Raw genomic sequence first — 22,586 nt, 5'->3', positions numbered from 1 at the left:
ACGGATACGGCTGTCGAAAAAGTTGGCAGCTCTGAATCAAGAACGAGTGTTGTTTCAGTCAAACGCGAGTGGAAATTGGAGGGCATCTTGAGGACCTAAAACGGAGGAAAGACGGTTGTATTGCTGGCGACTTTTGGCATGGCTCGTGTTCTCAGATTCAGGTGAGCATGCCCAAGTAGGTAAAGCCCCCCGGCTGACTCGGCTCTTTCTGGCTTGGTGGGCATCCGATAGGGCAAGTAGCCGACGCCAAGCTGGTAGAATCAGTTGGTCTTCCGTAATGTCGGTGACGAATAGATGACGGTTTGGGACGCCAGAGCAACCTAGAATTGTATGTGTCAACGCTTTTGTCGATGGGCGAAAATGTGCCTGTAGCCATGTCTGTCGGACGAGGAAGTTGAATGAAACTAGACTAGGCAATTGGGCTTGTATTTGCATCTGGGCATAGCCGCCTGGCTTCTAACGGCTCGCGATATTATCTTCTGTCGTTGCTAAGTTGTCTCAGGTATGAGAGGCTGCTTGCAAAAGACTCGACAGATTGGGGTGAAAAGCGGTGTCTCGGTAGGGCGCCTGGCAGCCTACATAGTACGGTCATGACACCGTACCGCGCGGTCTGGCCTTCGCTTCTCGATGGATTGCAGATTGCAAGGTCTCTCTGTACGGATACCTTAAGTTAGGCCCGATGCGGGACCAGTCATCGTATCGCGGTTCGGCCACCCACCGAAGAAAAAAAATGCTTAAATCTAAAACGAAATCTAAACCGAGAAAAGGGTGCAGTTTGGCGATCCACACACTCACGGGGAGCCACCAAGCAGCCTAGAAGCTGTGGCTGTGAATCGAGAGCGAAACCACCGCCAGCGTTACGTTGTCGCTGAGGTGGTAATAGGTAAGCCCTGATCATTGGGTCTGACTTCCACCAAGAGGTGGACTGGTATTAGTCCATATTCGGGTTGGCTGGCTTCGGGTGGCTGACCTGGTGAAACAAACCGTTTCCTCGGAATGAGTTCTCGAGATGGCAATTAAGCCAAGACACTATGGATGACCCTTTGGGCTGCTATTCTGGACCAGTCAAAGTTCAGGCATTGCGACGTCTATGAACGAGTTGCTTTGCAGTCGACCCGAGGATAGACAGCGGGTGGGGGCTATCCAAATATTGGTGAGGCTCTTGGCGATGGACAGTACATCTTAATTGGGGCATGATGAAGCTGGCAGACAGGCCTTGTTCGGAAGCAAACAGAGGTTCGGGCGGATCAGTAGACAATCCCGAAGGCTGCTGCTGCTGGCGGGCCGTTGTTTTTCGTTGACCTGGGTCGGTTGACTAGAGCCGCGATATCTTGGCAATAAGTTGGAATTTAAACATACCCAACACGAGATCATATCGCTTGACAGGGTGTCGACTGTACTGAGTCCTAGATCGAACGATTTGGACCGAGCCTATTTCTCTCAGAGGAGGACAGGCGGCGTGGCAGCGCAGGGAGCAACAGCGAGGTAGGTGAATCGAATGGAAGCGAACCACGCTTAGAAACATCGTGGAGCATCTGGCCAGAGGGTCTGAGCATCGTGGACTAGGATGAGAATCAGTGCCGATGGATTTGGGCAACAGGGCCGACAGGTCGCGTCATGATCGGGTAAAGCGTTGGCCGAGGATCTGAGACCCCCGGGCTCCCAGGTATTCCCGTTGTCCTCTGAAGGGCATAGCCTTTCGAGATTCCGTTGTGCCCTTGCAGACAGACTTTTTCTTCGGGGGCAAAGGGGCCAGGGTAGCAGGATGGAGAAGGAGTCAAGGACTGCGATTGAGGTGGACTCGGATGCGAGTGTATGGCCATTTAGACGTTGGTTGATGCTTTTTCCTTGCAGAGTTGGGGGGATGAGGATGGAGTCGAGCACTCAAGTCTCGAGGTGAATCGATGTTGAACGGTGAACCAGGGGGAAGATGAGGCGGAAGGACCACATCGTGAACAAGGCGCCAGGGGCATGAAGTAAAAATTTGTGGAGCAGATTACCCTGGGCGAGCAGGGGGAGAAGGAGCAGGGCAGAGGAAGACTCCCCTCCTTTTGGCAAGGCAAGGCAAGGCAAGGGGCAGGGGGGAGAGTGCCAGGGGTTTGACTGCCTGTTTGCCCTTTCCTTTCCCAAGAGGTTTCCCTCCCACTCATCATTGATTGGCTCCCAGGTGCTGTTCCTGCATTAGCGCGACGAAGAAGCTGGCGCTGTGGCTGAGCGTTTCAACTTGGACTGGGCGAGAAGCCCCTCGCTTGGTGGGAGAAGACTCAACGAGATGCACTAAGAAGAGGACGAAGGCAAAGACAGGCGGCAAGGAGTCGGTATGCAAGCAGTGACTGACTGGCAAAAAGAAGCAGCTCAAAACAACCCTCTTGCTCTCAAAGAAACCGTTGTCTAGAGGATGGCAGGACTGAAAAGGTCCTGGGCGAGCAGGGAACCAGGAAGTTTGAATTGATTCGTTGACTAAGCGTCTCTTAAGGCTTGACTTTGTGAAGTTAGGTATGTCGTCTGTTGTCTTCTTAGGAGCATGCTCCAGATGATTTGGCAGCTGTCATTGGCTGGCCCCTTTCTACTGTGACACCGCCATAAGCTTCTTTCGTCCAATCCTTCTTCAGGTGAGAGTGCCGAGCGAGGTGCATCTATAGGCCCAGGTACCACCTATACACGCCACTCGGGTACGTAGAATGGTCCGCGTATTACCAACATCTATCTATCTGGAGGGCTAGGGTAGGATGGACCAGAAAACGATTTTGCAGATACACAGATTGCCGTTGAGTATTGGCAGTCTCCGTCTGTAATTGTCTGCGTATGCCTGCAGTCCTGTCCCATACTACTTGTGAGATATATTCGGTAGGGTGAGGCTTAGATGAAAATAGATTCAGGTGCCAGGCTGGGACGCGTTTAACAGCATTAGTCCTTCAAATCATCTTTGGTGACTTTCTGCAGGGCCGAAAATACACACGGGTAATGATGACGTGCAGCGTCAAGTCTTCCATACCTGCCTGCCTTACCGCCATGCTGATCTCCAAAAGGGCCCCAAAGCACTGGATGGGCTGACGTTAGGCGCGGAGGCCAGCCAAGCAGCGTATCGAGGAATCCTGGGACATCCCGTCCATCCCGTTTATTGGAGGGCGAAAGGAGGCGGCGAGTCTGTTTGAGACGTGCAGATTGGCCGTCCTGTTAGTCGAACCCCAGAGACTCCTGCCGTAATAATCCACGATTGGTTGGAAGCGAAACAATGGGGCTATTTGGTGGATCGGGCGGGTGGGCTCCATCCTTTTTTTTCTCTGTCTGCCCCTGACTAAAAAACACCCGAGGGAAAGAAATGGTGCACCCTTGGGGTGCAGAGTCGCAACTGGCAACCAAAGTGTGTGTGTGTGTGTGAAGTTCCAGAACCATTACCAAATGGACTGGCTAACAACTCGCCATTCCCATTACGGAACATGGTGCTGCAGCGAGTCGCAGATGGCAAGCCACAGGGTCACTTAGATCGGGGTAGGCGCCCGTTGCCCCTCCAGAGAGGCGTCGTGTTTTGCTTGGGGAGATCCAGATTCCCCGTGGCGTCCAGCCCAGATTTTCAGACCAAGCCAGGCGGAAAAGGCAGCCTACCTAGGGTAAGGTAGCCCCGGCAGTCTCTGGGGAAGAATAGCGCGCAAGCGGCCAGCCCACAACCGCACCTCACTCCAGACTCGTAGTTTGAAGAATCAAGAAGTCCATTCGTCTTTTTGGCAGTCGACAGTCGACAGTCTGCAGGGGATGGCTCCGAAGCTGAAGAGGGAGCTCGCAGCTTGGGCCTGGGTACTCACGTCGTCGGCGACGGGTTCTCTTTGGGCAACCCCTGTCCCTGCTCCTTCCTGCTCCTGATCGGTACGTACAGTATGGCAAGGGGGAGATCACCAAGGGTACGTACTGACCGAGCGTCATGGCGGCGGCAAAACAAAGCGCAGAAGTGGCAGATGGCAACTCTGCAGTCTGCATCCTTCACCACGGTCCACAGCCTATGGTCCACGGACCACGGTTCCTGCAGGACAGGAGCAGCAATACGGATAGTCAGTCAGAGTCAATCAGACAGACAGACAACTCCTCTCTCTCTCTCGGGCCTCACCCAGTCAGTCATCCAAACGTTGCAGACGGCGGCACCAGTGCGCTCTGCAGCCAGACGCAACGCAACGCACCGACCTCACCTCATCTCCATCTGCACCTCACAGACTCGACTCAACATCTCACCATCAGCAAGCCAACCCACCGACGCTGTCTTGCATTCACTTCCCGTCCTTTCCGTCCGCCCATGGCTTTGACGGATCGTCGACACCTTCATCTCGAGCATAACAGGCGGTGCTCTCTAGTCTCGGCCCAGCATCAACCGCCATCTCCACATGGCGTCTGTTGCTATTCATGACCACTTCTCGACCTCGCCCTCGGCCTTAGCATATCGTCATTATCAACCATACGGATGCAGCCATGCTCTTCCCCCCTAATCTGACTAAACCCTACGGCACCGCCAAAGCATCTGAGGATCGCTCCCATTAAGCACCACACGGTTATGCATGAGCATGAAACTCAGCAGGAGCATGAGCATTGCCTTCGTTCCGGAAGGCTGAGCACGCTCAATCTCAACATCCATCACTTCCAATTCGTCAACCGTGTGCCGCAAGCTCCATGAAGGTCCTCCGGGACTTGAGCGAGGAGGCCACCATCCAACCATCTGGATAGAAGGAAAGTCATCGGGCTCCAGCGAGTCCCGTCCTCATGCTCAAGGATCAATGGGGTGGTCCAGGGGCCAAACTGCCCAAATGCCCCTTGGCCGTCTGTTCCTGGCTCCGATCCAAGCAGAAGGCGCTCGAATAGGAACCGTTCAACCGCTCAGGTGCCGGACGGGAAGAAGGCAGTGCTGTTTCTGTTTCTGGCTCCATCCTGCAATCCCCCATCTCCCAGCCCAGTCTTCGGTCGCAGCGTTTTCTTGGAAAACCGATCCCTGTTGACGGGTGGGCACCAGAGAGGCCGGCATCAAACCCGTCTTCGCTTCGCTTTGCGGCTTTCCTTACCTGCCATACTCTCCATCCATCCCATACCCACATCTGCGCCCACCACGGCCATCCAGCCCATGTCTACCTAGTGCCGTCCACATCCATGGCCATGCCACGGGTCCGCTCTACCTAGTCTGTGCAGCACGGCCTTGCACTTGCACCTCCTGCCTGGCTCCACCCCGTCTCCGTCCCTCATCCCCGTTCGGTCCTCTTTCTCTCTCTCTCAGTCAGTCTGTCTGTCTGTCTCCCACCCCCCCCGGCAAATCGCCTCCTCAGGTGAGGGTGAGGACTAGCAACCTCACACCCAACCATTGCCTGTGAAAGGAGTTGTCGTTCTTGTATATAGACTCTTCCTCTTCCCGCCCATGTTTACTGTTTCGATTCTCATCCCCATCGAACATTCTTTCCTACTTTCGTTCTATCAAACAACAGTCCATTCGCTTTTCTGAGTGTAAAGTCATTCGCTTCTTTACTCTCAACTTAATACCAACTTAGTTTTTTGTTTCCTACATTCACTAGAACAAAGTATCACTCTCACTCAAAGGAAAGAATCCTCGTACATCTTTCAAAATGAAGAACAGCGTTGCTCTTCTGGCCCTTGCCGCCGGCGTCAGCCAGGTTACTGCTACCGTAAGTTCCCATCCAACTGCACAACTAGATCTCATATGAGACCTCGCCTACTTCTCTAGTCTGTGATCACTGACAAGCTTCTTAGGGCTGGAACAAGTTCCCTTCCTTCACCTGCCCCGAGAACACCGACAACAAGTGTGACGACAAGCAGAAGAGTGGTTTCTCCTGGGGCGACTTGAACACTGGATCGTTCAGCAACTATGGCGGTTTCGACTTCAAGGGCTGGACCTGTGGAAGCGACTTCTCCAAGCGCGATCTTGTCGCTCCCCGTACCTTCGGCAAGGGCAAGGTCATTGAGGGTTCTTGCGGAAGCAAGAAGGAGACCTCCCCCTCCTTCGGCTGCGGCTCCGGCTCCGGCGCTCCCGACAAGTTCTCCATCACTCACTTCGACGTCTCCGTCGAGTTCGACTGCGACCTCGAGTTCCACTACGACATGCCCGATGGCTCCAGCTGCAAGCACCGCTCTGCCTGCTCCAAGTCCGGAACCACTGTCAAGAACTCTCAGTGCGGTGGTGCCAAGAACGTCACCATTGTCTACCCCCAGCAGCCCTCCAAGCCCAAGTCCACCTGCGGTGTTGGCATTCACACCATCGGCTTCGACTGCAGCCCTCCTCAGACTGTCGTCCCCCCCAAGACCAAGACCTTCGCCTTCCCTAGCGCCACCACCTTGAGCACCAAGACTCACGACAAGCCAGTCAAGACCACCTCCGAGGCTGAGGCCGTCTCCACCGCTATTGTTCCCTCCGCCTCTGTACCTATCGGCGGTGAGACCACCTCCGAGGCTCTCCCTACCATCTCCGTCCCCGCGGAGTCGACCACTGCTGTTGTTCCCTCCATCACTCAGCCTGCCGAGACCCCCATTGTCTCCAAGCCCACTGAGGAGACCACCAGCGCCGCCGTCCCCGTCGAGTCTGTCCCCGTCGAGTCCGTCACCAAGCCCGTTGGCGGTGAGACTACCTCTGCTGCTCTCCCCAGCTTCTCTGTCCCCACTGTCCCCATCAACGGCACCCAACCCGCTGAGACCGTCCCTGCGACCGTTCCCGCCGTTCCCGAGACCAAGACCACTGTCTACGACTCCACCTCCACCGTCTACACCACTCGCGTCGACACCATCACCTCCTGCGCTCCCGAGGTCACCGACTGCCCCGCCCGGTCCCATGCCGTTGTCACTGTCACCGTCGCCGTCTCTACCACCATCTGCCCCGTCACCGAGACCTACGTCCACACTCCTGGTGTCCCCTCCAAGCCTGCTGCTACCCAGCCCGCTGGTGTCCCCTCCCAACCCGCTGGTGTCCCCTCCCAGCCCGCTGGTATCCCTCCCCAGGGTGTCTCTTCCGAGAAGCCTATCGCTACTGCCACCATCCCTGCTGGCCCCGTTGAGACCCTTCCTTGCCCCGATGTCGTTCCTCAGTGCTTGAGCACATGGATCTGGTCTTCCGGCTGCACTGATAACTCAGACGCCAACTGCTACTGCCCCGACGCCAAGTTCGTCGAGAAGGTCTTCTCCTGCATCTACTCCCACGGCGCTAGCGACGATATCATCTCCAAGGCCACCAAGTTCTTCCAGGGGATCTGCGCTCCTCACATCCCCCAGAATCCTGCCATTGTCACCGTCCCTGCCACTATCACCAACGCCCTCACTGTCTCGGCGACCAACCCCGCCGCCACCAACCCTGCCGACTACACCACTGTCACCATTGACAAGACTATCGTCGTCCCCTGCGTCACCGCCGGCACCACAGTTCCCGGCTCCTCCACAACCGCCGTCATCCAGACCACCATCGAGGTTCCCCACGTCTCCTTCGCCACCAACTCCGCCTCGGATGTTGTTCCCGTCCCGGCCCCCTCTGCCCCGGCTCCTTCTGCCCCGGCCGGCACCCCCAACGTTCCCGGCACGACTGCCTCTTTCCAGGCGCCGGTTGCCCCCTACCCCACCACCCCTGCCGCTGGCGCCAGCCAGACCACTCCCATCGGCACTGGCGGTGCTGCCGTTCCTACCGCCACTGGTGTCGTTGTCGCCGGTGCCGGCAAGACGACCTTCGGCCTCGGTGCCGTCATCGCCATTGCTGCTCTCGCTGCCTTCTAAGCTGGGTAACAAAATGACTGCTTTCTTTCCCCTCTCCTAAGCTAAACCTTACGTGAGTGTGGAGGAATGGTGGTCAAATTTTCTTTACTGTATCAAGTCGCTGCACGCACACAATCTGTAACCTACAAACCCGCAATTTTACATACCATTCTTACGATCCTTACGAAACACAATATTGCATAGGTGGTTTATAGGTCTGGAAACAATCTGTTTTTATCATCTTTTATCATCTTTTGAGAGAAGAAAGGCTTATCCCACATTTCATCACAACTTGGCCGCGAACTTTTAGAGCGCATCGGAAAAAAGGGGAACACGGCTTCAGGCCCCCCTCCTGTACCATTTCCTTGGATCTTTGTTATGGAGGCAAACGCATCACAAAAGGAGGCAGAGGGGAGGTGTTGGAGATTATACCCTTGGCTTGTTGGATTAATACTTAATAGCTCGTTCCTTTCGAGAGGAATACAATGCGCTCTACAATGACCTTGTCTGTTTTTTACTTCGCCTCGTGATGTGTTCCAACCTTCTCCATCAGTGACAATACTGAAATCCCCCCCCCTTTCTTTAGGCCTCTCTCCATTGAATTCAATCATTGTGATGCTGAGCCATTATAGAGACTCATGCGGCCGTTGTTGTTAGCAGCCCCTCACAGCGAGTCATGTGATGTTGTAGCTGAGACGACCCCGGAAATGAACCTTTGTAATGCGCTGTTTCCCCTATGCCATTCTAGGGAGATAAGAGGAATACGTCTTCACATTAGCATCATTTCTCTCCTTTCATCGCCTTTTGAAACAATTTCATTAAAGTATGCTAGGGTGTATCCAGAGTCGTGTTGCATATCGGTCCGTTAGCATGTTCGTGTATGCTTCCAATCTATGTGGATTGAGTCCGCATAGACGCGACTACGGGCATCTATCTCGGGTTTCCGACATATTCGACTACACTAGAGTCATGTATTCCTCTTTCCTTGAATCGCTGCGGAACTACCATACCGTGGGAATTGCATTCTCCGGTCCTGTGTGGAGGCCCGAATGCATCTCTGGTGGGACTGTTGGTGCGATAGAGTTGACGGCTGCACTCGGGATCGTCTCCTTTGGTGCCCAAGGATATCGTTGCAGGGGGTAACTGCAGGTTGATGATGTTTTTTGTTTAGTTTCTTACCACGCCTGAAGTTGGCCATGGATCGCCTTCATCCATGGGCAAAAGGGAAGAGAGACGCCTGGTATACGCTTCTTTCAAACCCCACAAACAGGTCCATCCGTTGTTCTATCTCTACAGTTGAAGATTGTTACAGGTTCTTCAGGTGATGGATCTTTAAGTGCGTACTGAAACGAGGATGCGCTGCTGTTCTTCTGTCCAAATTCGCCGGCAGTGGAAACATGACACAGTAGATACTGCCTCAGCCAGACACTCAATCGCATTGCATGATACGCGCCGATCGTCAAAGAATGAGTCGTGCCATGGGTCTTTGTGGTTTGTTGACTTTGCCGGACCACCAACAACTTGGACCACGACAAGGTCAACGACTAGGACGAGACCAGCGTAGTGGACATGGTATGCCCATTTTCGAGTGTTCTTTTCCCATGAGCTATTTTTCTCTTTTCTTCGAAAATCCGGCCCAGTATAGGGATGCAGTTGCGGGGAAGATCTGATAATCTTGGGCAAATGTACACACTCTCCATCGTATCGATACGGACGCCGTTAAAAACATGAAACAGAGACGGGGCCGGTAAGCTGATGATGGGCTGGATGGGCTGGAATTCCACTCCTATGGAAACAGTTGTTCTCTGATAGGGGCTCTCGTTGAAGAAACCCGGGGGAACGTTTAATTCTGTGTAGACAAGATAGCAAGGTTCAATCTCTGGAAAAATTCGCGCATCGCCAAATCCCAAGGCCCAGCTGATCATCTTTCTCCTACGTACAACCATTGGATTAGAGGTAAGAAAAGCCATTCCGGAGTCCAAGATTTTTCGAATCTGCCTTACTGTTTTTAAATTCACTAAGATTGTTGCGACACTCATTTCTAGATCACCAAGTCGCCAGTTGCGTTTGATTGTCCAGGCAACTTGCCACTACGTTAAGCAGGGATGAGGTGAGAATGAAGCGACTTAGCCCACAACTCAAAGCCGACTAATGAAACAGAACAAAGGCGCTTCTAAGGAAGGCGAATTTCGCTACGGCTTAGTCTAGACCCTTTGAGCGCCGATATATAAATTGACAACAAATTCATCTTGAAGCATAGCGTCGAGGCGAATGATCCGCACCAAGACGGCCGCTCTAGGATTCTTGTTACTTAGTCATTAATTGGCCGTTTTCGCACTGCAACACTTGTTACCCAAAATCTGTATATCTACGTGTGGGCCTTGTGCCTATTATTTCATATATTATAGCCCGGCGCGTTTGGCTGTCAGCTCCGTTAGCGCCGGCCCGAGAAAATGGGAATCGGTCCCACTTTTGCGGTACTCTGATCCCGGCATGAGAGACGACTACGGCGATCGACGGCAGGCGTATCCGTCAAATTCGCCAACAACACCACCCACCGAATAATGAAGTGTTTTTCGTGTACAGTTGAGAATAGTTTAACTAGGCTCATCGAGTCAGCTCGAGACCATGCCTATGAAAATGTCGAGCACCATGCTTAGGGGTGACTGGTCATTCATGCATTTGTCTCCATCTTTGGCTCTGGGTTCCTTGATCCTCTCTACAAGCAATCGAAGCGAAAGGAATCACGAGGCCAAGCGTAACTACCTTATGGATTGATTTGGGTCTGTAGTTCAAAAATGAGGAGATGTAGTTGCCGATACTTGCGGACGGGGTGGGGCCCTTTCAGGAATCAGACACCGGAGCCCGCGGCGATTTTATGAGTCGGTAAAGAATCCATTCCCAAAGGTTAACCAACAATAGAGTTACGTTAGAGTTTGAGTTATCCTGGAATGTTAACGATGAGTGAAGTTGAGCCAAGTCTTATGACGATGCCCGTAACTCTGTTCGGGCTAGCTGTGCAAGTTGGTGCAGACGGGAGTCCATAGAGGGGTTGCGTGTCCACTAGGGCTCCCAACTCGAATCATCCGAGGCTCGACGGCCTGTAGGAGAAAGGGCGAGAAGAAATTGTGGTGCGCTTTAGCTTACATTTCCGTGCCTGGTAAGCTTCTGGTGGAGGAATTGTTGCACGGCGCTGATGCGTCAGGGCAACTGCGAGGCAAGTTGCTTCACGCAATCACTACGATGATGCTGAAAATGCATACTGAATAGCAGCATCACGAGTACTCTCTTACCGCAATAGGCTTTTAGGGACTTCCCGATTGAGCCAGCTGCACCAATCAATCGAGTGTGTACAGAGCGCTACAGAGTCACAGATGTGCGTGGAACGGTACTAGATCACATACCCACCAGTCTCCACCCGTTCAATCGCACGTTAGGAGCAAGTCGTATGACACAGCAATGTTATTGCGCTGTATTTTCTATCTCGATTTTCTATCTGTCTGAACCTCTTCTCATACTGCTCTCACGATCCAGTCGCCTGCTATGCAACGCAACGTGTCCCTGTCATAGACTAACCAGTAGTTGGACAAATCTAGATTCGTAAATCCAGTTAAACGGCGCAAGCAGTGTACTTGTTAGCGGCGTCCAACGAGCTAATTTTCAAGTTAGTGATGTGTGCTTTGTGAAAACGTCTCTCTCTCTCGTAGTGGCCTTACCAAGCGGTGATGCAAGAAGGGTTTGCGACGCATTTCTCAATGCAGGCGACCTGATCGACTGCTGTCTGAGTCTCGCAGGTGACGATAGCACCGGGATCCTTTCGAACCTCCAAGGGGGAGGTGGAGGGTGCGGCAGCGACGAAGGAAGCCGCGAAGATGGCGAGAATGGTAGAGAATTGCATGGTGAAGGTTTTGAGTGCGGTGTAAAGATAGATGTATGGTACTGTTTGGTAGGTGCTCTGTGGAAACTTATTTGCTAGTTGCTAGTACTGGACTTGCGACGGTTTACTGGTAGAACGAAAAGTGGGACTCGTAGAGTGTAATGAGTGTTGTTGTTGTTGATGTGAACTTGACTGATGTGTTGAAAGGCTTCTAAGACAAGAGCTATACGTGGGAATTCTGGTCGACTAAATACATTTTCGTAAAACCTCCCATTCACCCAAGAGTCCTCACTTGTACGTCCGCGATGGAGTCTTGTCTAGGAGATGGTGGGCTCGCAACCCCGACTGAATGGGATGGATAGTCCAGACCGGGGCCCTCGCAAGCCGTGGCCGACTGTGTGTGTGGTGCCGGCCTTCACTTCAGGGTTGGATGACAGGAACGAAAACTACCATGATGTAATCCCCCGACACCACCCTCACGGGAAGCTTTCCAGTAGGTGGGACCAACGATGACCTTCAGCTCTGCGATACTCTGTCAGTCGGGCGGGGCTTTCGACGGGGTGTCCCTTGATCCTCCCTCCCGATTGTGTCCTCCGATTCCGCAGGGTCCGGATCTAGAACATGCCACTTCCATCCTATACGGCCACACAACCTCGCGATTGGCATCCGCATTAGGGAAACAGGAGGAAGTCTATTCTGGTAACACCCGCTGTCCAACTGTCTGTGTACATAGTATAGCCCCGATTACCCAACGTCTTGTTCATGCGAACTTCAGACGACAAGCAGCAGCACCTCGGCTTGCCTTTCTTGGTGCGAGTGGGGTTGACTATTTGGGTTGTGACATGGCGCCAGCAGTCGGGTCATACTTGAGACGAAAGAACTGGCCGACCAAAGGAAGCGCGGTTCCAAAAAATCGTTGGGCTTGGAGTCGGACCGCAAACCACTGTCTCGGGATCGCAAGCGCCCACCCTTTCGTGCAATCAGCTAACGGGAAGTGGAAAATTGAGTACACTTCATCCTGGGGTTAGTTTACGTCGAGTGCTGTTCAGACGGTCTGTCGTCGGCTTCCAGGCCGGACCCCGTTACGAACGGCTACGAAAGGTAGACATGCTTCATGAGGCGGACAATGACGCCGTCGCGAACTCTGTCTGGAAGGCTGTAATGAGCTGCGGTCACTGTCTCGAGCCGCGGAGTAAAGGATCTGGCCCAGCACCGACGATGTCCCGACCGTGACGGTTCTATGTCGACATAAACTTCACGCTTGTAAATATATGCCGCAGAATCGCTTGATTCTCTGCTCTGCGTAGTCCGCGAAATTGAAAGGTCCTTTTGTTTACTCGTTTTGCAGCATGATGCCAGTCATCGTGTAGAATCTATCAGAGCTGGTCAATATATCTCAGACTTGGGGATCGAACGATACCATTATCCTTCTCGCAGCTCCTCGTTTATACCAAGTTAGGCAATGACTTGTATAAAACTATCGAGCTAGACGTATACAGGTTAGACTTCCGATCGGGAGAATACGCATAACCTTTAAAGTTGCCGGGGACGGCCCTCCAATCTTCCACAGCCCAGATAAGTTTCACTGCGCCCCGGCCACGACCCCGAGAAACCGAAATTGTGGGCCATCCGTCGAGTCCGGGGCACACCTGATTCTCCGCGTCGAACGTTCCATACACTGTATATCCAAAAGGAGTTCAGTAAGCGAGAAATGAGTCTGACGTGGAGAAGTATGCATGGGACAGGAATAGCTTGACTTGTTTTGATGTGAGGATGAACGCAAACCCAGAAATGGGCAATGGAGCGTGAATAGTGATCAATGTGACATACCATTCAGGCCCTTGTTAGCGAGATGATCAACTGACAGCGTCGAAAAGTCTCCAGGAGGTGCCATGAACTGAAAATCCCTTCAATCATAAATCGAGATGTTGCTGTGACTGGAGTTGACCCATCACTAAACCAGGTGACCATAGTTCCACAAATCCAAGCTGACAGACTACCCTCGGCCGCATGACGCCTTTTAGTAGTTAAACAAAAAAGCTCAGAGTAAATCCACGTAGTATTCCTGATACCCTTCACTTGAGAAGACTGAAGAAAACGTCGTGTCGATGGAATATCGTTATGTATAATCCAGGGCCGACCTGTCTCAACAGGCCAGCCAAGCTATGACTGATAACATTAAACTGGTAAGTATGTGGTAAATGTAAGAGTATGTGCCGATTAGATGGCCACCAAGCCGGTGATACCTTTGAATCTCGCCCCCGTTTCGCAAATGCTCTGCCATCAAGCGTCGTAAATGCCAGAATATACCGCGCCCCCTATCCGCACAACGCCCAAAAACTGGAGAATCAACCAAACGTCTACCTCCGCTACTTTTTTTTGAATGTGATGCCCTTTTGCTAGTCGCGTCCTGATTCGCGTCCGGATTCCGAAGCGTAGTCATCGACAAGGCTCTGCATCTCAGCGTCGTGGATTCTGCGATCCCGGATGCGTTTCTCCATGGGCTCTGCTTGCTCGAGAGAACCGCGACGGCCCCAGTTGCGAGGCTGGCGCTTGAGGAAGGCACCGACAGAGCCTAGGTATCCCTCGTGCCGGAGGAAGTAGGCCTGCTTCTTACCCTGAGACCAAAACTTGATGGCGTAACTGAGGGTGTTGATCGTTTGTCGGTGTCCACGAATGAATGACCCTCCAAAGTAGATGTGGTCTAGATTGTGAATTTGCGACTGGAGGAAGGCAATCTGACCAATGTTGTTGGATATAGCATAGAGTAGCGAACGTGAGACATCTGCTCCAGAAAAGGGCTCTTCCGAGGAGTGCTCGGCAGCATCGTGGGGGCCCTCTTCAGCCGAGCCTTCCGGAGGTGGAGATACGTTCTTGTTATCGCCATTGTGTAGTCCCCCGTGGTCTTCTGCTTCGTTCTCGGCTGTGCGCTTCATGCGGAAAACCTTGCCAAACGAAGACGCGATCGTGGTGCTCTTGAGGCCAATCTTGCCGTAGTCTCCGCCGTAGATGTCGCCGACGAGCATGTCGACTTTGGCATTATCTCCCCGCTCCGACAGGTCGAGCATCTCGTCAAAAGTGCGAGCGCCGGTGAGGAGCGAGAGCAGGCCCCATAGCGTACCACCGCCGAGCGAGGTTCCGCCTACACGTTGATATTGGCGTGGTCCCGAGACCTTGAGCATCGAGACTCCGGAACCAATGTTGACGAGGAGGTAGGGATAAATGTTTTCTGAAGGTGAGACGAAGTGCATGGGGTCGGTTTCGCTGTAGGTAAAGACTTCGCGTGGTATCTCGGTAATGAAGAAATCGAGACCTGCGGGTAGGTTAGCGCCCACTGTCGAGCATGCTCCAGCAGCATTGTAGGGACTGACCAATTATTAGACACTCCATCTCTTCCTCGCGCAACACATCTACGCCTAGGACATCCCGCATCTTGTCGTAGAACTTGAAGGCGCCGCCTCCAGTCGCCATGACGCTCAATTCGTTCGGTTGAGAGCCATTGAGGGTCTGCTGCTTGTCCTTAAGATGACGCATGAACTCAATGCAGTCGTCGATGCGGTCGGTCTCGAAATTGAGAAAGTTGAGACGACCGCCGGGTTCGGTAGAGTGAGCTTCGCGCGTAAAGTAGACGAGCTTGATCAAGGAGCCGCCAATCTGCGAGATGAGTGATTAGCAGCTACTTGGTAAGGAAGAGCAAGATGGTCGCTCGCATACGTCAACGGCGATGTGGCTCACGACCGCATGGTGGTTGGGTAAGCGTATATCGCTCGTCTCATGGTGGGTCGGGGAACCTCGGCCATTGTTGCTCGGAGAACTCGAATCCGGATCAACGATGAAGGCGCCCTTGACGTTGATGCGGACGGAGCCCGGCCGGATTATGGTATTGTCGATTTCCTCGGTGCTCGTCATTGTCCGGGCTCTGGTACGGATATCAGCGCCGGCCAAGACTACAGGCTCGGCAGAGTTGTGTTCGCTGTCGATGGTGTTGCTGAGGAGATCTTCGTCGTCGTCGGGTCGGGGGTCCTCGATGGCAGAGCTTCCATGATCAGGCGCGGGGCACATGCTCGGTCTTTATTTGGGGTGGTCGTCCGGCGCGCGGAGGCCAGACGGAGAGAGAGGTGGCTTGGAACGGCGCAACTCATGAATTTGGGGTCCAAGAGCGACGTTCGTAGCCGTTCGCGAGGAGCACGGAGGACGGCTGGGGAGGTTGCGCGGCGGTGCGGTTTATCGGTGCTGGGCAGGTGTCGGCGCAGGGTTCGTTCGCCTTGCGCTGGGCGTCAGTTCGCTTCGGAGTTGAAGGAGGGGAGATGCTCGGCGGAGGAGAGGATCGTCGAGGGTTTCGGGATTGTGGAACGCACTCGACGATTTTGAGTCGAAAGTGACTGGGACCCTGGCCCGGTAAATCTGGAAGGCAAGCAACCCGTGCAGTCATAAGGTGAGGTAGTTACCCCCGCCCCGTGCTCTCCTCCTTCCCCCCCTTCAGCGACTTTTGCGCGCGAGACCCCCGCGTCGTATCTCCGGAGGGTTCGTTATCGATAAGCGGGAAGTCAGATGTACTCTTTCCTATCTGGGGCATGTGCCTTGGCATTTTCTGGGGATTCGGCTAGCTAGGACCCTACCTTACCAAGGTCCCATCCCTTAGGACCACCTATCAAGGCTGGGGACTTTCAAGCCAGGTGGACTGTAGAGGTCTCCAATGCCGCCGTACCGAGGCTTTCAGGGTAATCGCCAATGCAGCCTGTCCCCTTCATCGTCGTGCAGTTCCTTTTCTCCGCATCATATCGGACGCAGAGGTACCTCTGGCTCTGGTGGCAGCCATGTACTAAGCTACCTACGTAGAGATGTCCCTCGAGAATGCGCAATGGAGCATTTTGCCATCACCGATCCGAAAGCCGACCCGGATATGCCGCCGGCCATCGGGGTGGCTGTTGCAATCTTCCCTTGTGGAGGCCAACCGCCTGCGAACAACTGAAATGCTGAGATTGCAGTAAATTCGATGAATGTCGCGATGAATGTCAGACTTGAAGCTGCGCTTTTAGAACTACCCAGCTGTTCTCTTCGTTCCCTTTCATGCTTATCAGCATCACATGTCGGGGCAGGTCAAGCAATTCGAGAGGGGAACCTCACATAAGACTGTCGGCAACCATCTCGAATTCGGTCTTGGGCTTGAGCCACGGGATGCCGCCACGTCACTTGACCAGCCGTGCAATCACTATCCAGATGAACTCCAGCTCAGGTAATTGGCCGGGAATGATTGCCCTAGCGCCGACATAATTAGATTGCCTGTCCGCCGCGCACAGGACTTGGCTTGTCGATGTGTGGGTGGGCAGTCCAACGACTAAATCCATCCCGCGTAAGCATGCAAGGAAGTAGCGCTTGTATACCTTAAGCCAAGGTACCGAACAATGAATGTTGTCTGTCTTCTTCTATTCAGTCACTCGTGCACTCAAGCGCATTCCGTCAGAGGTGGGGGGAAAGTCCCCCTCAGTTTCTATTCCCACCTGACACTCAGCCCCTTCAAGGGACTACAAACCAGACTTTTGAGCCGCTAAGGTTTTGTACCTTACTGTTCGGCCGGCTGGCGTGACCCATAAAACCCGGCACCAATTGACATCGGGCCCGGTGACCCTCGATCTGAGAGGAGACGAACAGGAATCGGTATACACAAATGATTCGTTGCCATCCGAAACACTTCTTGCATCCCATCATACTCCCCAGAGAACCACACTTTGTGGAACGCAATCCTGAATAAAGGTGCAGTTGCTGAACAGCAGGCTGGTACAGCCCGCTTGCTCTTTCGCACTCTTCACGGTGCTCAAGTATCAAAAAGTGAAAAGCTTCTTTCAGCTCTGAATCCCCAATACGAATCCATCTCTAGGTAAAAATGATAAAAAGGCAGTATGTTGAAAATGAAACGGATGGCCTTGTCGAGAACTGCGCAAGAATCATCGTCAATCGCCCACGCGTGCAAAAGACACCATAACTCAGGCAATCTGGAAATCATCAAAAATGAATGAACAGGAATACGGCGGATACTACGGCGAATATTACGGCGAATATGACGGCGATTATTACGGCGAATATGACGGAGGATATGACGACCCTCCCCCATACCTTCGTGGACATGTTCCCATGGAATTTTACAGTCACAGCAACAAACCCAATCCCTTTGAACCAGCCCCCTTTCGATTTCGAGAATTCCGTCCATTACGGAGACCTTGTACGGAGCAACCAAAGGAGGAGCACCGAAATTCAAAGCCTTCCAAGACTTCCCCAAAAAGCCGCGAGATGCCCCAGAAAGAGGAAAAGGCACAGAGGGATAAGGGGCAGGCGGGAAAAGATCGTCAAAGACACTCGAAGCCGGTGTCTGACAAGAGCAAAAAAGAGTATGCAAGAATCCACGAATGGGCCAAGAATGTGAGCAGATCACAGGAACCACTGGCAGGAAGCAGCCGCAAAGATCCTCAGGAAGAGAAAAAGACGCGGAGGGAAAAGGTTCCGGCAAAGAGCCATCATCGTCATGAATCAAGAACGGCATCTAAGAAGACGGAAGGAAAGGATGCCAAGAGATCCAGGGACCGGCTACCGGAATTGATAGCAGAGTTGGAGGAGCCTGAGGGGCCAGATTCTCCTAGGCTGCCGCAGAAGTACATCGAGGACAAGCCACCACAGTTGCTTCTCGAATACAACCCATGACGAGACTTTGGAGAGCCGGGTAAATCTGAATGCTGTGGTCACAAAGCTTGGGGACTAGGACGTTGAGTTGATATCATTGGCGGTAGAGATTCTCTGATACTTAGTGATGTCGAGTCGGTGCCGCGACCATCGGCTCCTTTGCTTTTCCGCAGCATCATCGTGAAGGCCGACTACGGGAATAGTAGCCAAGAACAACGACAGAATCATTGAGTGTCAACTTCTGAATGAGGTGTCAGCTTAAAACCATCAAATTGCCTTCCAGGCAACCGACAGCACCTCTGATTATTGACAGACTTTTTGCGTCTCTGCATGGTCAACTTTATAGGTCCCGCGGAGCAGGGCATCGACACTGGCGCCGGCTCAATGAGCAGAGCCGCATCCTCCTAGCCAAGACTCGTACGTAGTATGAGGCAGAGGCGATGTACTTAAGTCGGTGAGATTTCTCAAGCCAGCGCCCTTCTCGCTAGGTAATCACCTTTTATTATTGTCACCGTTGCGCGTTGGCCGCATTTCCATGCGAAAGACCATGGCCTCCGTTATTCTAAGCAGTATTCGTTCTGCTGGATGGAGGATACTCATTCTCAACCGCACTCGATCACGTCCATGATTCCAAAATGTTGGCTGATATCACCGAGTTTTACTAGTGCGTGCTATGTGAACAAGATGATTCTCATATGCCTTCTACGTCGATGACCCCCAAATAACGAGCGCCATTTCACCCCTGGGTGAACTGCTCGCTGCCATTCGCTTGATCAAAGGCACCCGGGCACAATACTGTGAGTCTCTGTCCGCAGCTACCTATATGATGTATGTATCTACTGTCTACTGTCTATTGGGTAAATGGGCAATGAGAGAGGGAAATCAAACTAACTGTGAAGCTACGCATTATGGGTATCATGAAACTAACCCAATGACATCCTCGAACCATGCATTGTACCTGTCTCTATCATCACTTCATAGAAAGCTGTCTGACGAGGTGTCCTGACCAAGTCATTCAACGCAGAACGGACACCATAACACCAACGGCTCAAAAAGGAGTTCATGTTCCCAATATCAATGAAACACCCAAAACTTACACCCAGCTGCCAACAACTTCACTCCAAAGATTGCCTCAACCTAGGCACCGGCCCAGCCTTGCCAGGATTCTCTCGATGGAACTCCAGCACCCACAGGTCGCAGCCCTGCAGGTCCCTCGCCGGCTGCCACGTCGGCTCCGCGTACTGCCAGTCGACGAGGTACTGCAGCCCCGTCCGCGGCGTCCTGCCCGCCCAACGGGAGTCCAGGATTGACCGGAACGCCCAGCGCTCCTCGTCGGGCTTCTTGTCGTATTTCACCACGACGCGGCCCTGCTTTTCTGGTTCTGGTAGCGAGACCTCCGTCACGGCGACGGGTTTCGTACGGCGTGCTGACTGGGCGGAGGTCGTGGTGGTGTTGTCTGGGTAAGATGAGGGTGAGGGTAGAGGGTCGGGGTTCAACAGCTGGATCGCGTTAGTTTGTCTGACCCAGGGGTCGAAGAGGAGGGACCACTCGAACCAGATCTCAGGGGTGAGGCTACTACGAGGGGACGAAGAAGAAGGAGAAGAAGAAGAAGAAGAAGACGAATCGCATATGATGCCGAAGCGCTTAGAAGACAGGAAAGACGGGGGCGAAGGCGTGTCGGACCGCGACCACGAGGCGTTAATGGTCGGCGCCTGCACCCACGCGTTGCAAAAGAGGCCGACGACGGCCATGAAGACCTGGATCGTCGAGCGGCGGGACCCAAATACCCAGCGGTTCCAGCCCTCGAACTGGGCGCAGAGCTTGACGAGGCACAGGACCAGGGCTCTGTCGGCGAACTGGGCGCCGGGGGCGGTGACTTGCGTCAGGTACGTCCGTCGGTCCGCGGCATCTGTGTTGGAGACGATTTGGTCTACGCTGTCGAAGACTTTGAGCTCGTCTAGCTGCGGTCCGGACTGCGCGTCCGGGTGCTCCAGCTCGATGAGTAGTGTCCGGATGACGGCGCGGACGGGCGGGAAGCGCATGAAGTTGTGGAGCTCGTTGATGTGTATGTCGTATCTTCTAGCCAAGTTGGCCAAGTCAGCATGTACCGCCACGTTTGCTGTGTTGAAAGGTCGGCGTGATTGTACGGACTGAAAGTAGTAGTCGCTGGGCCAGGTTGATCTACTTTTATTCTTGCCTTGAGTAAAGTTGACCTTGAAGAAGGAGCCGTCGTCGGCCTTTGGCTCGTCGTAACTCCACCCTTGTCGGACGTGTCGTTCCTCTAGAGCCGAGTTCATGAGCCTGATGAAATGCTCATCCGTGCCATTGTTTTGGTTGTTGTTATTGTTGTGCCCAGAGACCAGCTTCGACACAATGCCACGACAAAAGCCCATGCTGTCAATGATATTGTTGGTATGTGCGTTGTATCGTGAAAAGGAAACGATTTCGAGAAATCAGCTAGGTACAGTAATCGTAATGATGGTTCAATAATGATACATGATTCGAAGTGAAGAAAGTCTATGGTCTGGAAACCGGACGCTCTCTGTTTACGATGATTCTCCTCGAACATATACTGCAAACAGCAATTGGAAGGTACTGGAGCATTTAGTTGATAATAAAAGAAAGGAGCTAATCTATGTTTTCCGCTGTGCTCCTCGCCTTTCACAAGGGTCAAAGATGTCACCACGAACTTGGGATCTTGCCGACAATGGATAACCAAAGAAGACGACATGTCCATAAAGACTCTGTCTTCAACAAACGAAAACCCAAGCCTTGAACTTTCAAGACACAAGTCCGCTGTCGAATAACTTTGTTCCTGTGGTCCCGCAAGGCAAGAGGACAAGCCATTGTGGCCGGTTTGCTGATTACACTGCCTTCTCTGAGCCATTCAGGCCTAACTCATACGTCACTGTATGATGGTGCCTGGTTTGGTTGAGAGAGGCTGAGTTTGTTGACAAGACACTGCCATGGTTGAGGCCGGCAGTGCGCTATATGGATAACCTGTAGCCTCCTTCCCATCGTCGAACACCTCACAGAAGATGAGACGTTGACGAACTGAGTACGGCAGTGACATGCGTACTCTCAATTTATCGGGTCACAGATTAGGTTGTTCAAGTCCAGCAGCGAGCGTACCAAGACCGAGTTGAGAGTGGCACAGCTTGTCTCCTCAAACACAGCATGTGACAGCCCTGCATTAGACGGAAAATCGGTCTTGTCAAACGGGGTAACGCGGCTTCTCGACGACGACGACAACAATAAACGGGCCCGAGCTCCTGATCAATCCCACGTGTCGTCGAATCTTGGTAACGTGTGCCACATTGCATCGCGCTGGCGCTGGTTGGTGAATCTTTTGGATTCCTCGAGTAGACTCACGTTGAGTTTGAGGCTCTGGAGGATACGCGACAGGCGAGAGACAGGTGGACCAGCCCTAGTGAGGTGCTCACATGGCCGTGCGGGGTGTACCTCTCCTGGCCACAGACTGGTATACCTACACAGCAGAGTGAGTGAGTGATCATGAAAGGGGATAACGCAGGGATGGGTTTGCCGTGCTCTGGACTGCATGTCTGGGATTCCTCCCGCAATAGGCGCCGAGCAAAAACCGGGACGGCCAATGAGGGGCGGTGCCTGAGCAAGCACCTTGACTTAGCCCTGTGACTGACAGCGCTGGCCAACGAGATGACGCTTATCGGGTGAAATATGGACAGCTTTGAGGCAAGGTAGGACGAGTGAAAAGGACGAAGGAAGCAAGAGGCGTTGCCACCTCAATATCCTGGCCAGGTATTGCGTGTCTCTAGGGTGTGAATAACGACGGCCCAACGTTGGGTGGCCAAAAACCCTTGACAAAGCTCGACAAACTTTTCTTCTGCCCATCGGGCCCAGAGGACGGGTAAGATGCGGCGGTCAAGATGCAGGGAAAATGTCTGTTGCAGGTGTTCTCGACTCGTGCGGGACGGGTCAAGCGGACAAGGGAAGAGCCTGCAGACGTTGGTCGGGTTTCGTACTTCGGTGTAGACTGTATCTATCCAATGAGGGAAAAGGTGAAAAACCGGAGCTTGAGGATACGTCCACGAGCCAGACGATGGGTTTTCGCAACCGAGGAACGACAAAGAGTCTTGTGTGAGAATGAAGAAGATGAAGGATAGGCTGAACCCGAGAGTCCCGCGGGTATGGTGCTTAGGACGTTGAGTACGACTTGACCGGACTGAGGCGGCCCAAGACTACCTTAGACACTGGTTGCGTCGAGTCTGATGCTCTGTACGACATCGGGGGAGGCCTTGGTCGCTTCACCCCGTTGCCGCGTTGTGTCCCCTGGCTG

General features: G+C 53.2%; 5 protein-coding genes across 5 annotated transcripts; 2 read left to right on the top strand and 3 right to left on the bottom strand.

Moving 5' to 3' along the window:
• Positions 1-5,594: 5,594 nt before the first annotated feature.
• Positions 5,595-7,740, top strand: CORC01_11333 (adhesin protein Mad1; the record flags this gene model as incomplete). The annotated part of the gene is made up of 2 exons (XM_022622958.1): positions 5,595-5,654; positions 5,740-7,740. 2 exons carry the CDS (start codon positions 5,595-5,597, stop codon positions 7,738-7,740), a joined length of 2,061 nt encoding a protein of 686 aa, XP_022470548.1.
• Positions 7,741-11,329: 3,589 nt separating this feature from the next.
• CORC01_11332 (uncharacterized protein) lies at positions 11,330-11,617 on the bottom strand (the record flags this gene model as incomplete). Its single annotated transcript, XM_022622957.1, has 2 exons — positions 11,330-11,372; positions 11,436-11,617. The coding sequence occupies 2 exons, from the start codon at positions 11,615-11,617 to the stop codon at positions 11,330-11,332; spliced, it is 225 nt and encodes a 74-aa protein (XP_022470547.1).
• Positions 11,618-13,995: 2,378 nt separating this feature from the next.
• On the bottom strand, positions 13,996-15,658 carry CORC01_11331 (uncharacterized protein; the record flags this gene model as incomplete). The annotated part of the gene is made up of 3 exons (XM_022622956.1): positions 13,996-14,909; positions 14,968-15,250; positions 15,311-15,658. 3 exons carry the CDS (start codon positions 15,656-15,658, stop codon positions 13,996-13,998), a joined length of 1,545 nt encoding a protein of 514 aa, XP_022470546.1.
• Positions 15,659-17,605: 1,947 nt separating this feature from the next.
• On the top strand, positions 17,606-18,292 carry CORC01_11330 (uncharacterized protein; the record flags this gene model as incomplete). The annotated part of the gene is made up of 1 exon (XM_022622955.1): positions 17,606-18,292. The coding sequence occupies one exon, from the start codon at positions 17,606-17,608 to the stop codon at positions 18,290-18,292; it is 687 nt and encodes a 228-aa protein (XP_022470545.1).
• A 1,094-nt stretch (positions 18,293-19,386) lies between these two features.
• Positions 19,387-20,664, bottom strand: CORC01_11329 (uncharacterized protein; the record flags this gene model as incomplete). Its single annotated transcript, XM_022622954.1, has 1 exon — positions 19,387-20,664. The coding sequence occupies one exon, from the start codon at positions 20,662-20,664 to the stop codon at positions 19,387-19,389; it is 1,278 nt and encodes a 425-aa protein (XP_022470544.1).
• Positions 20,665-22,586: the final 1,922 nt, after the last annotated feature.

The sequence above is a fragment of the Colletotrichum orchidophilum genome, assembly GCF_001831195.1.
Source record: "Colletotrichum orchidophilum strain IMI 309357 chromosome Unknown Scaffold_121.1, whole genome shotgun sequence".
Taxonomy (NCBI): domain Eukaryota; kingdom Fungi; phylum Ascomycota; class Sordariomycetes; order Glomerellales; family Glomerellaceae; genus Colletotrichum; species Colletotrichum orchidophilum.
The sequence above is the reverse complement of the archived record's forward strand: the minus strand, read 5'-3'. Positions and strand labels throughout refer to the sequence as shown.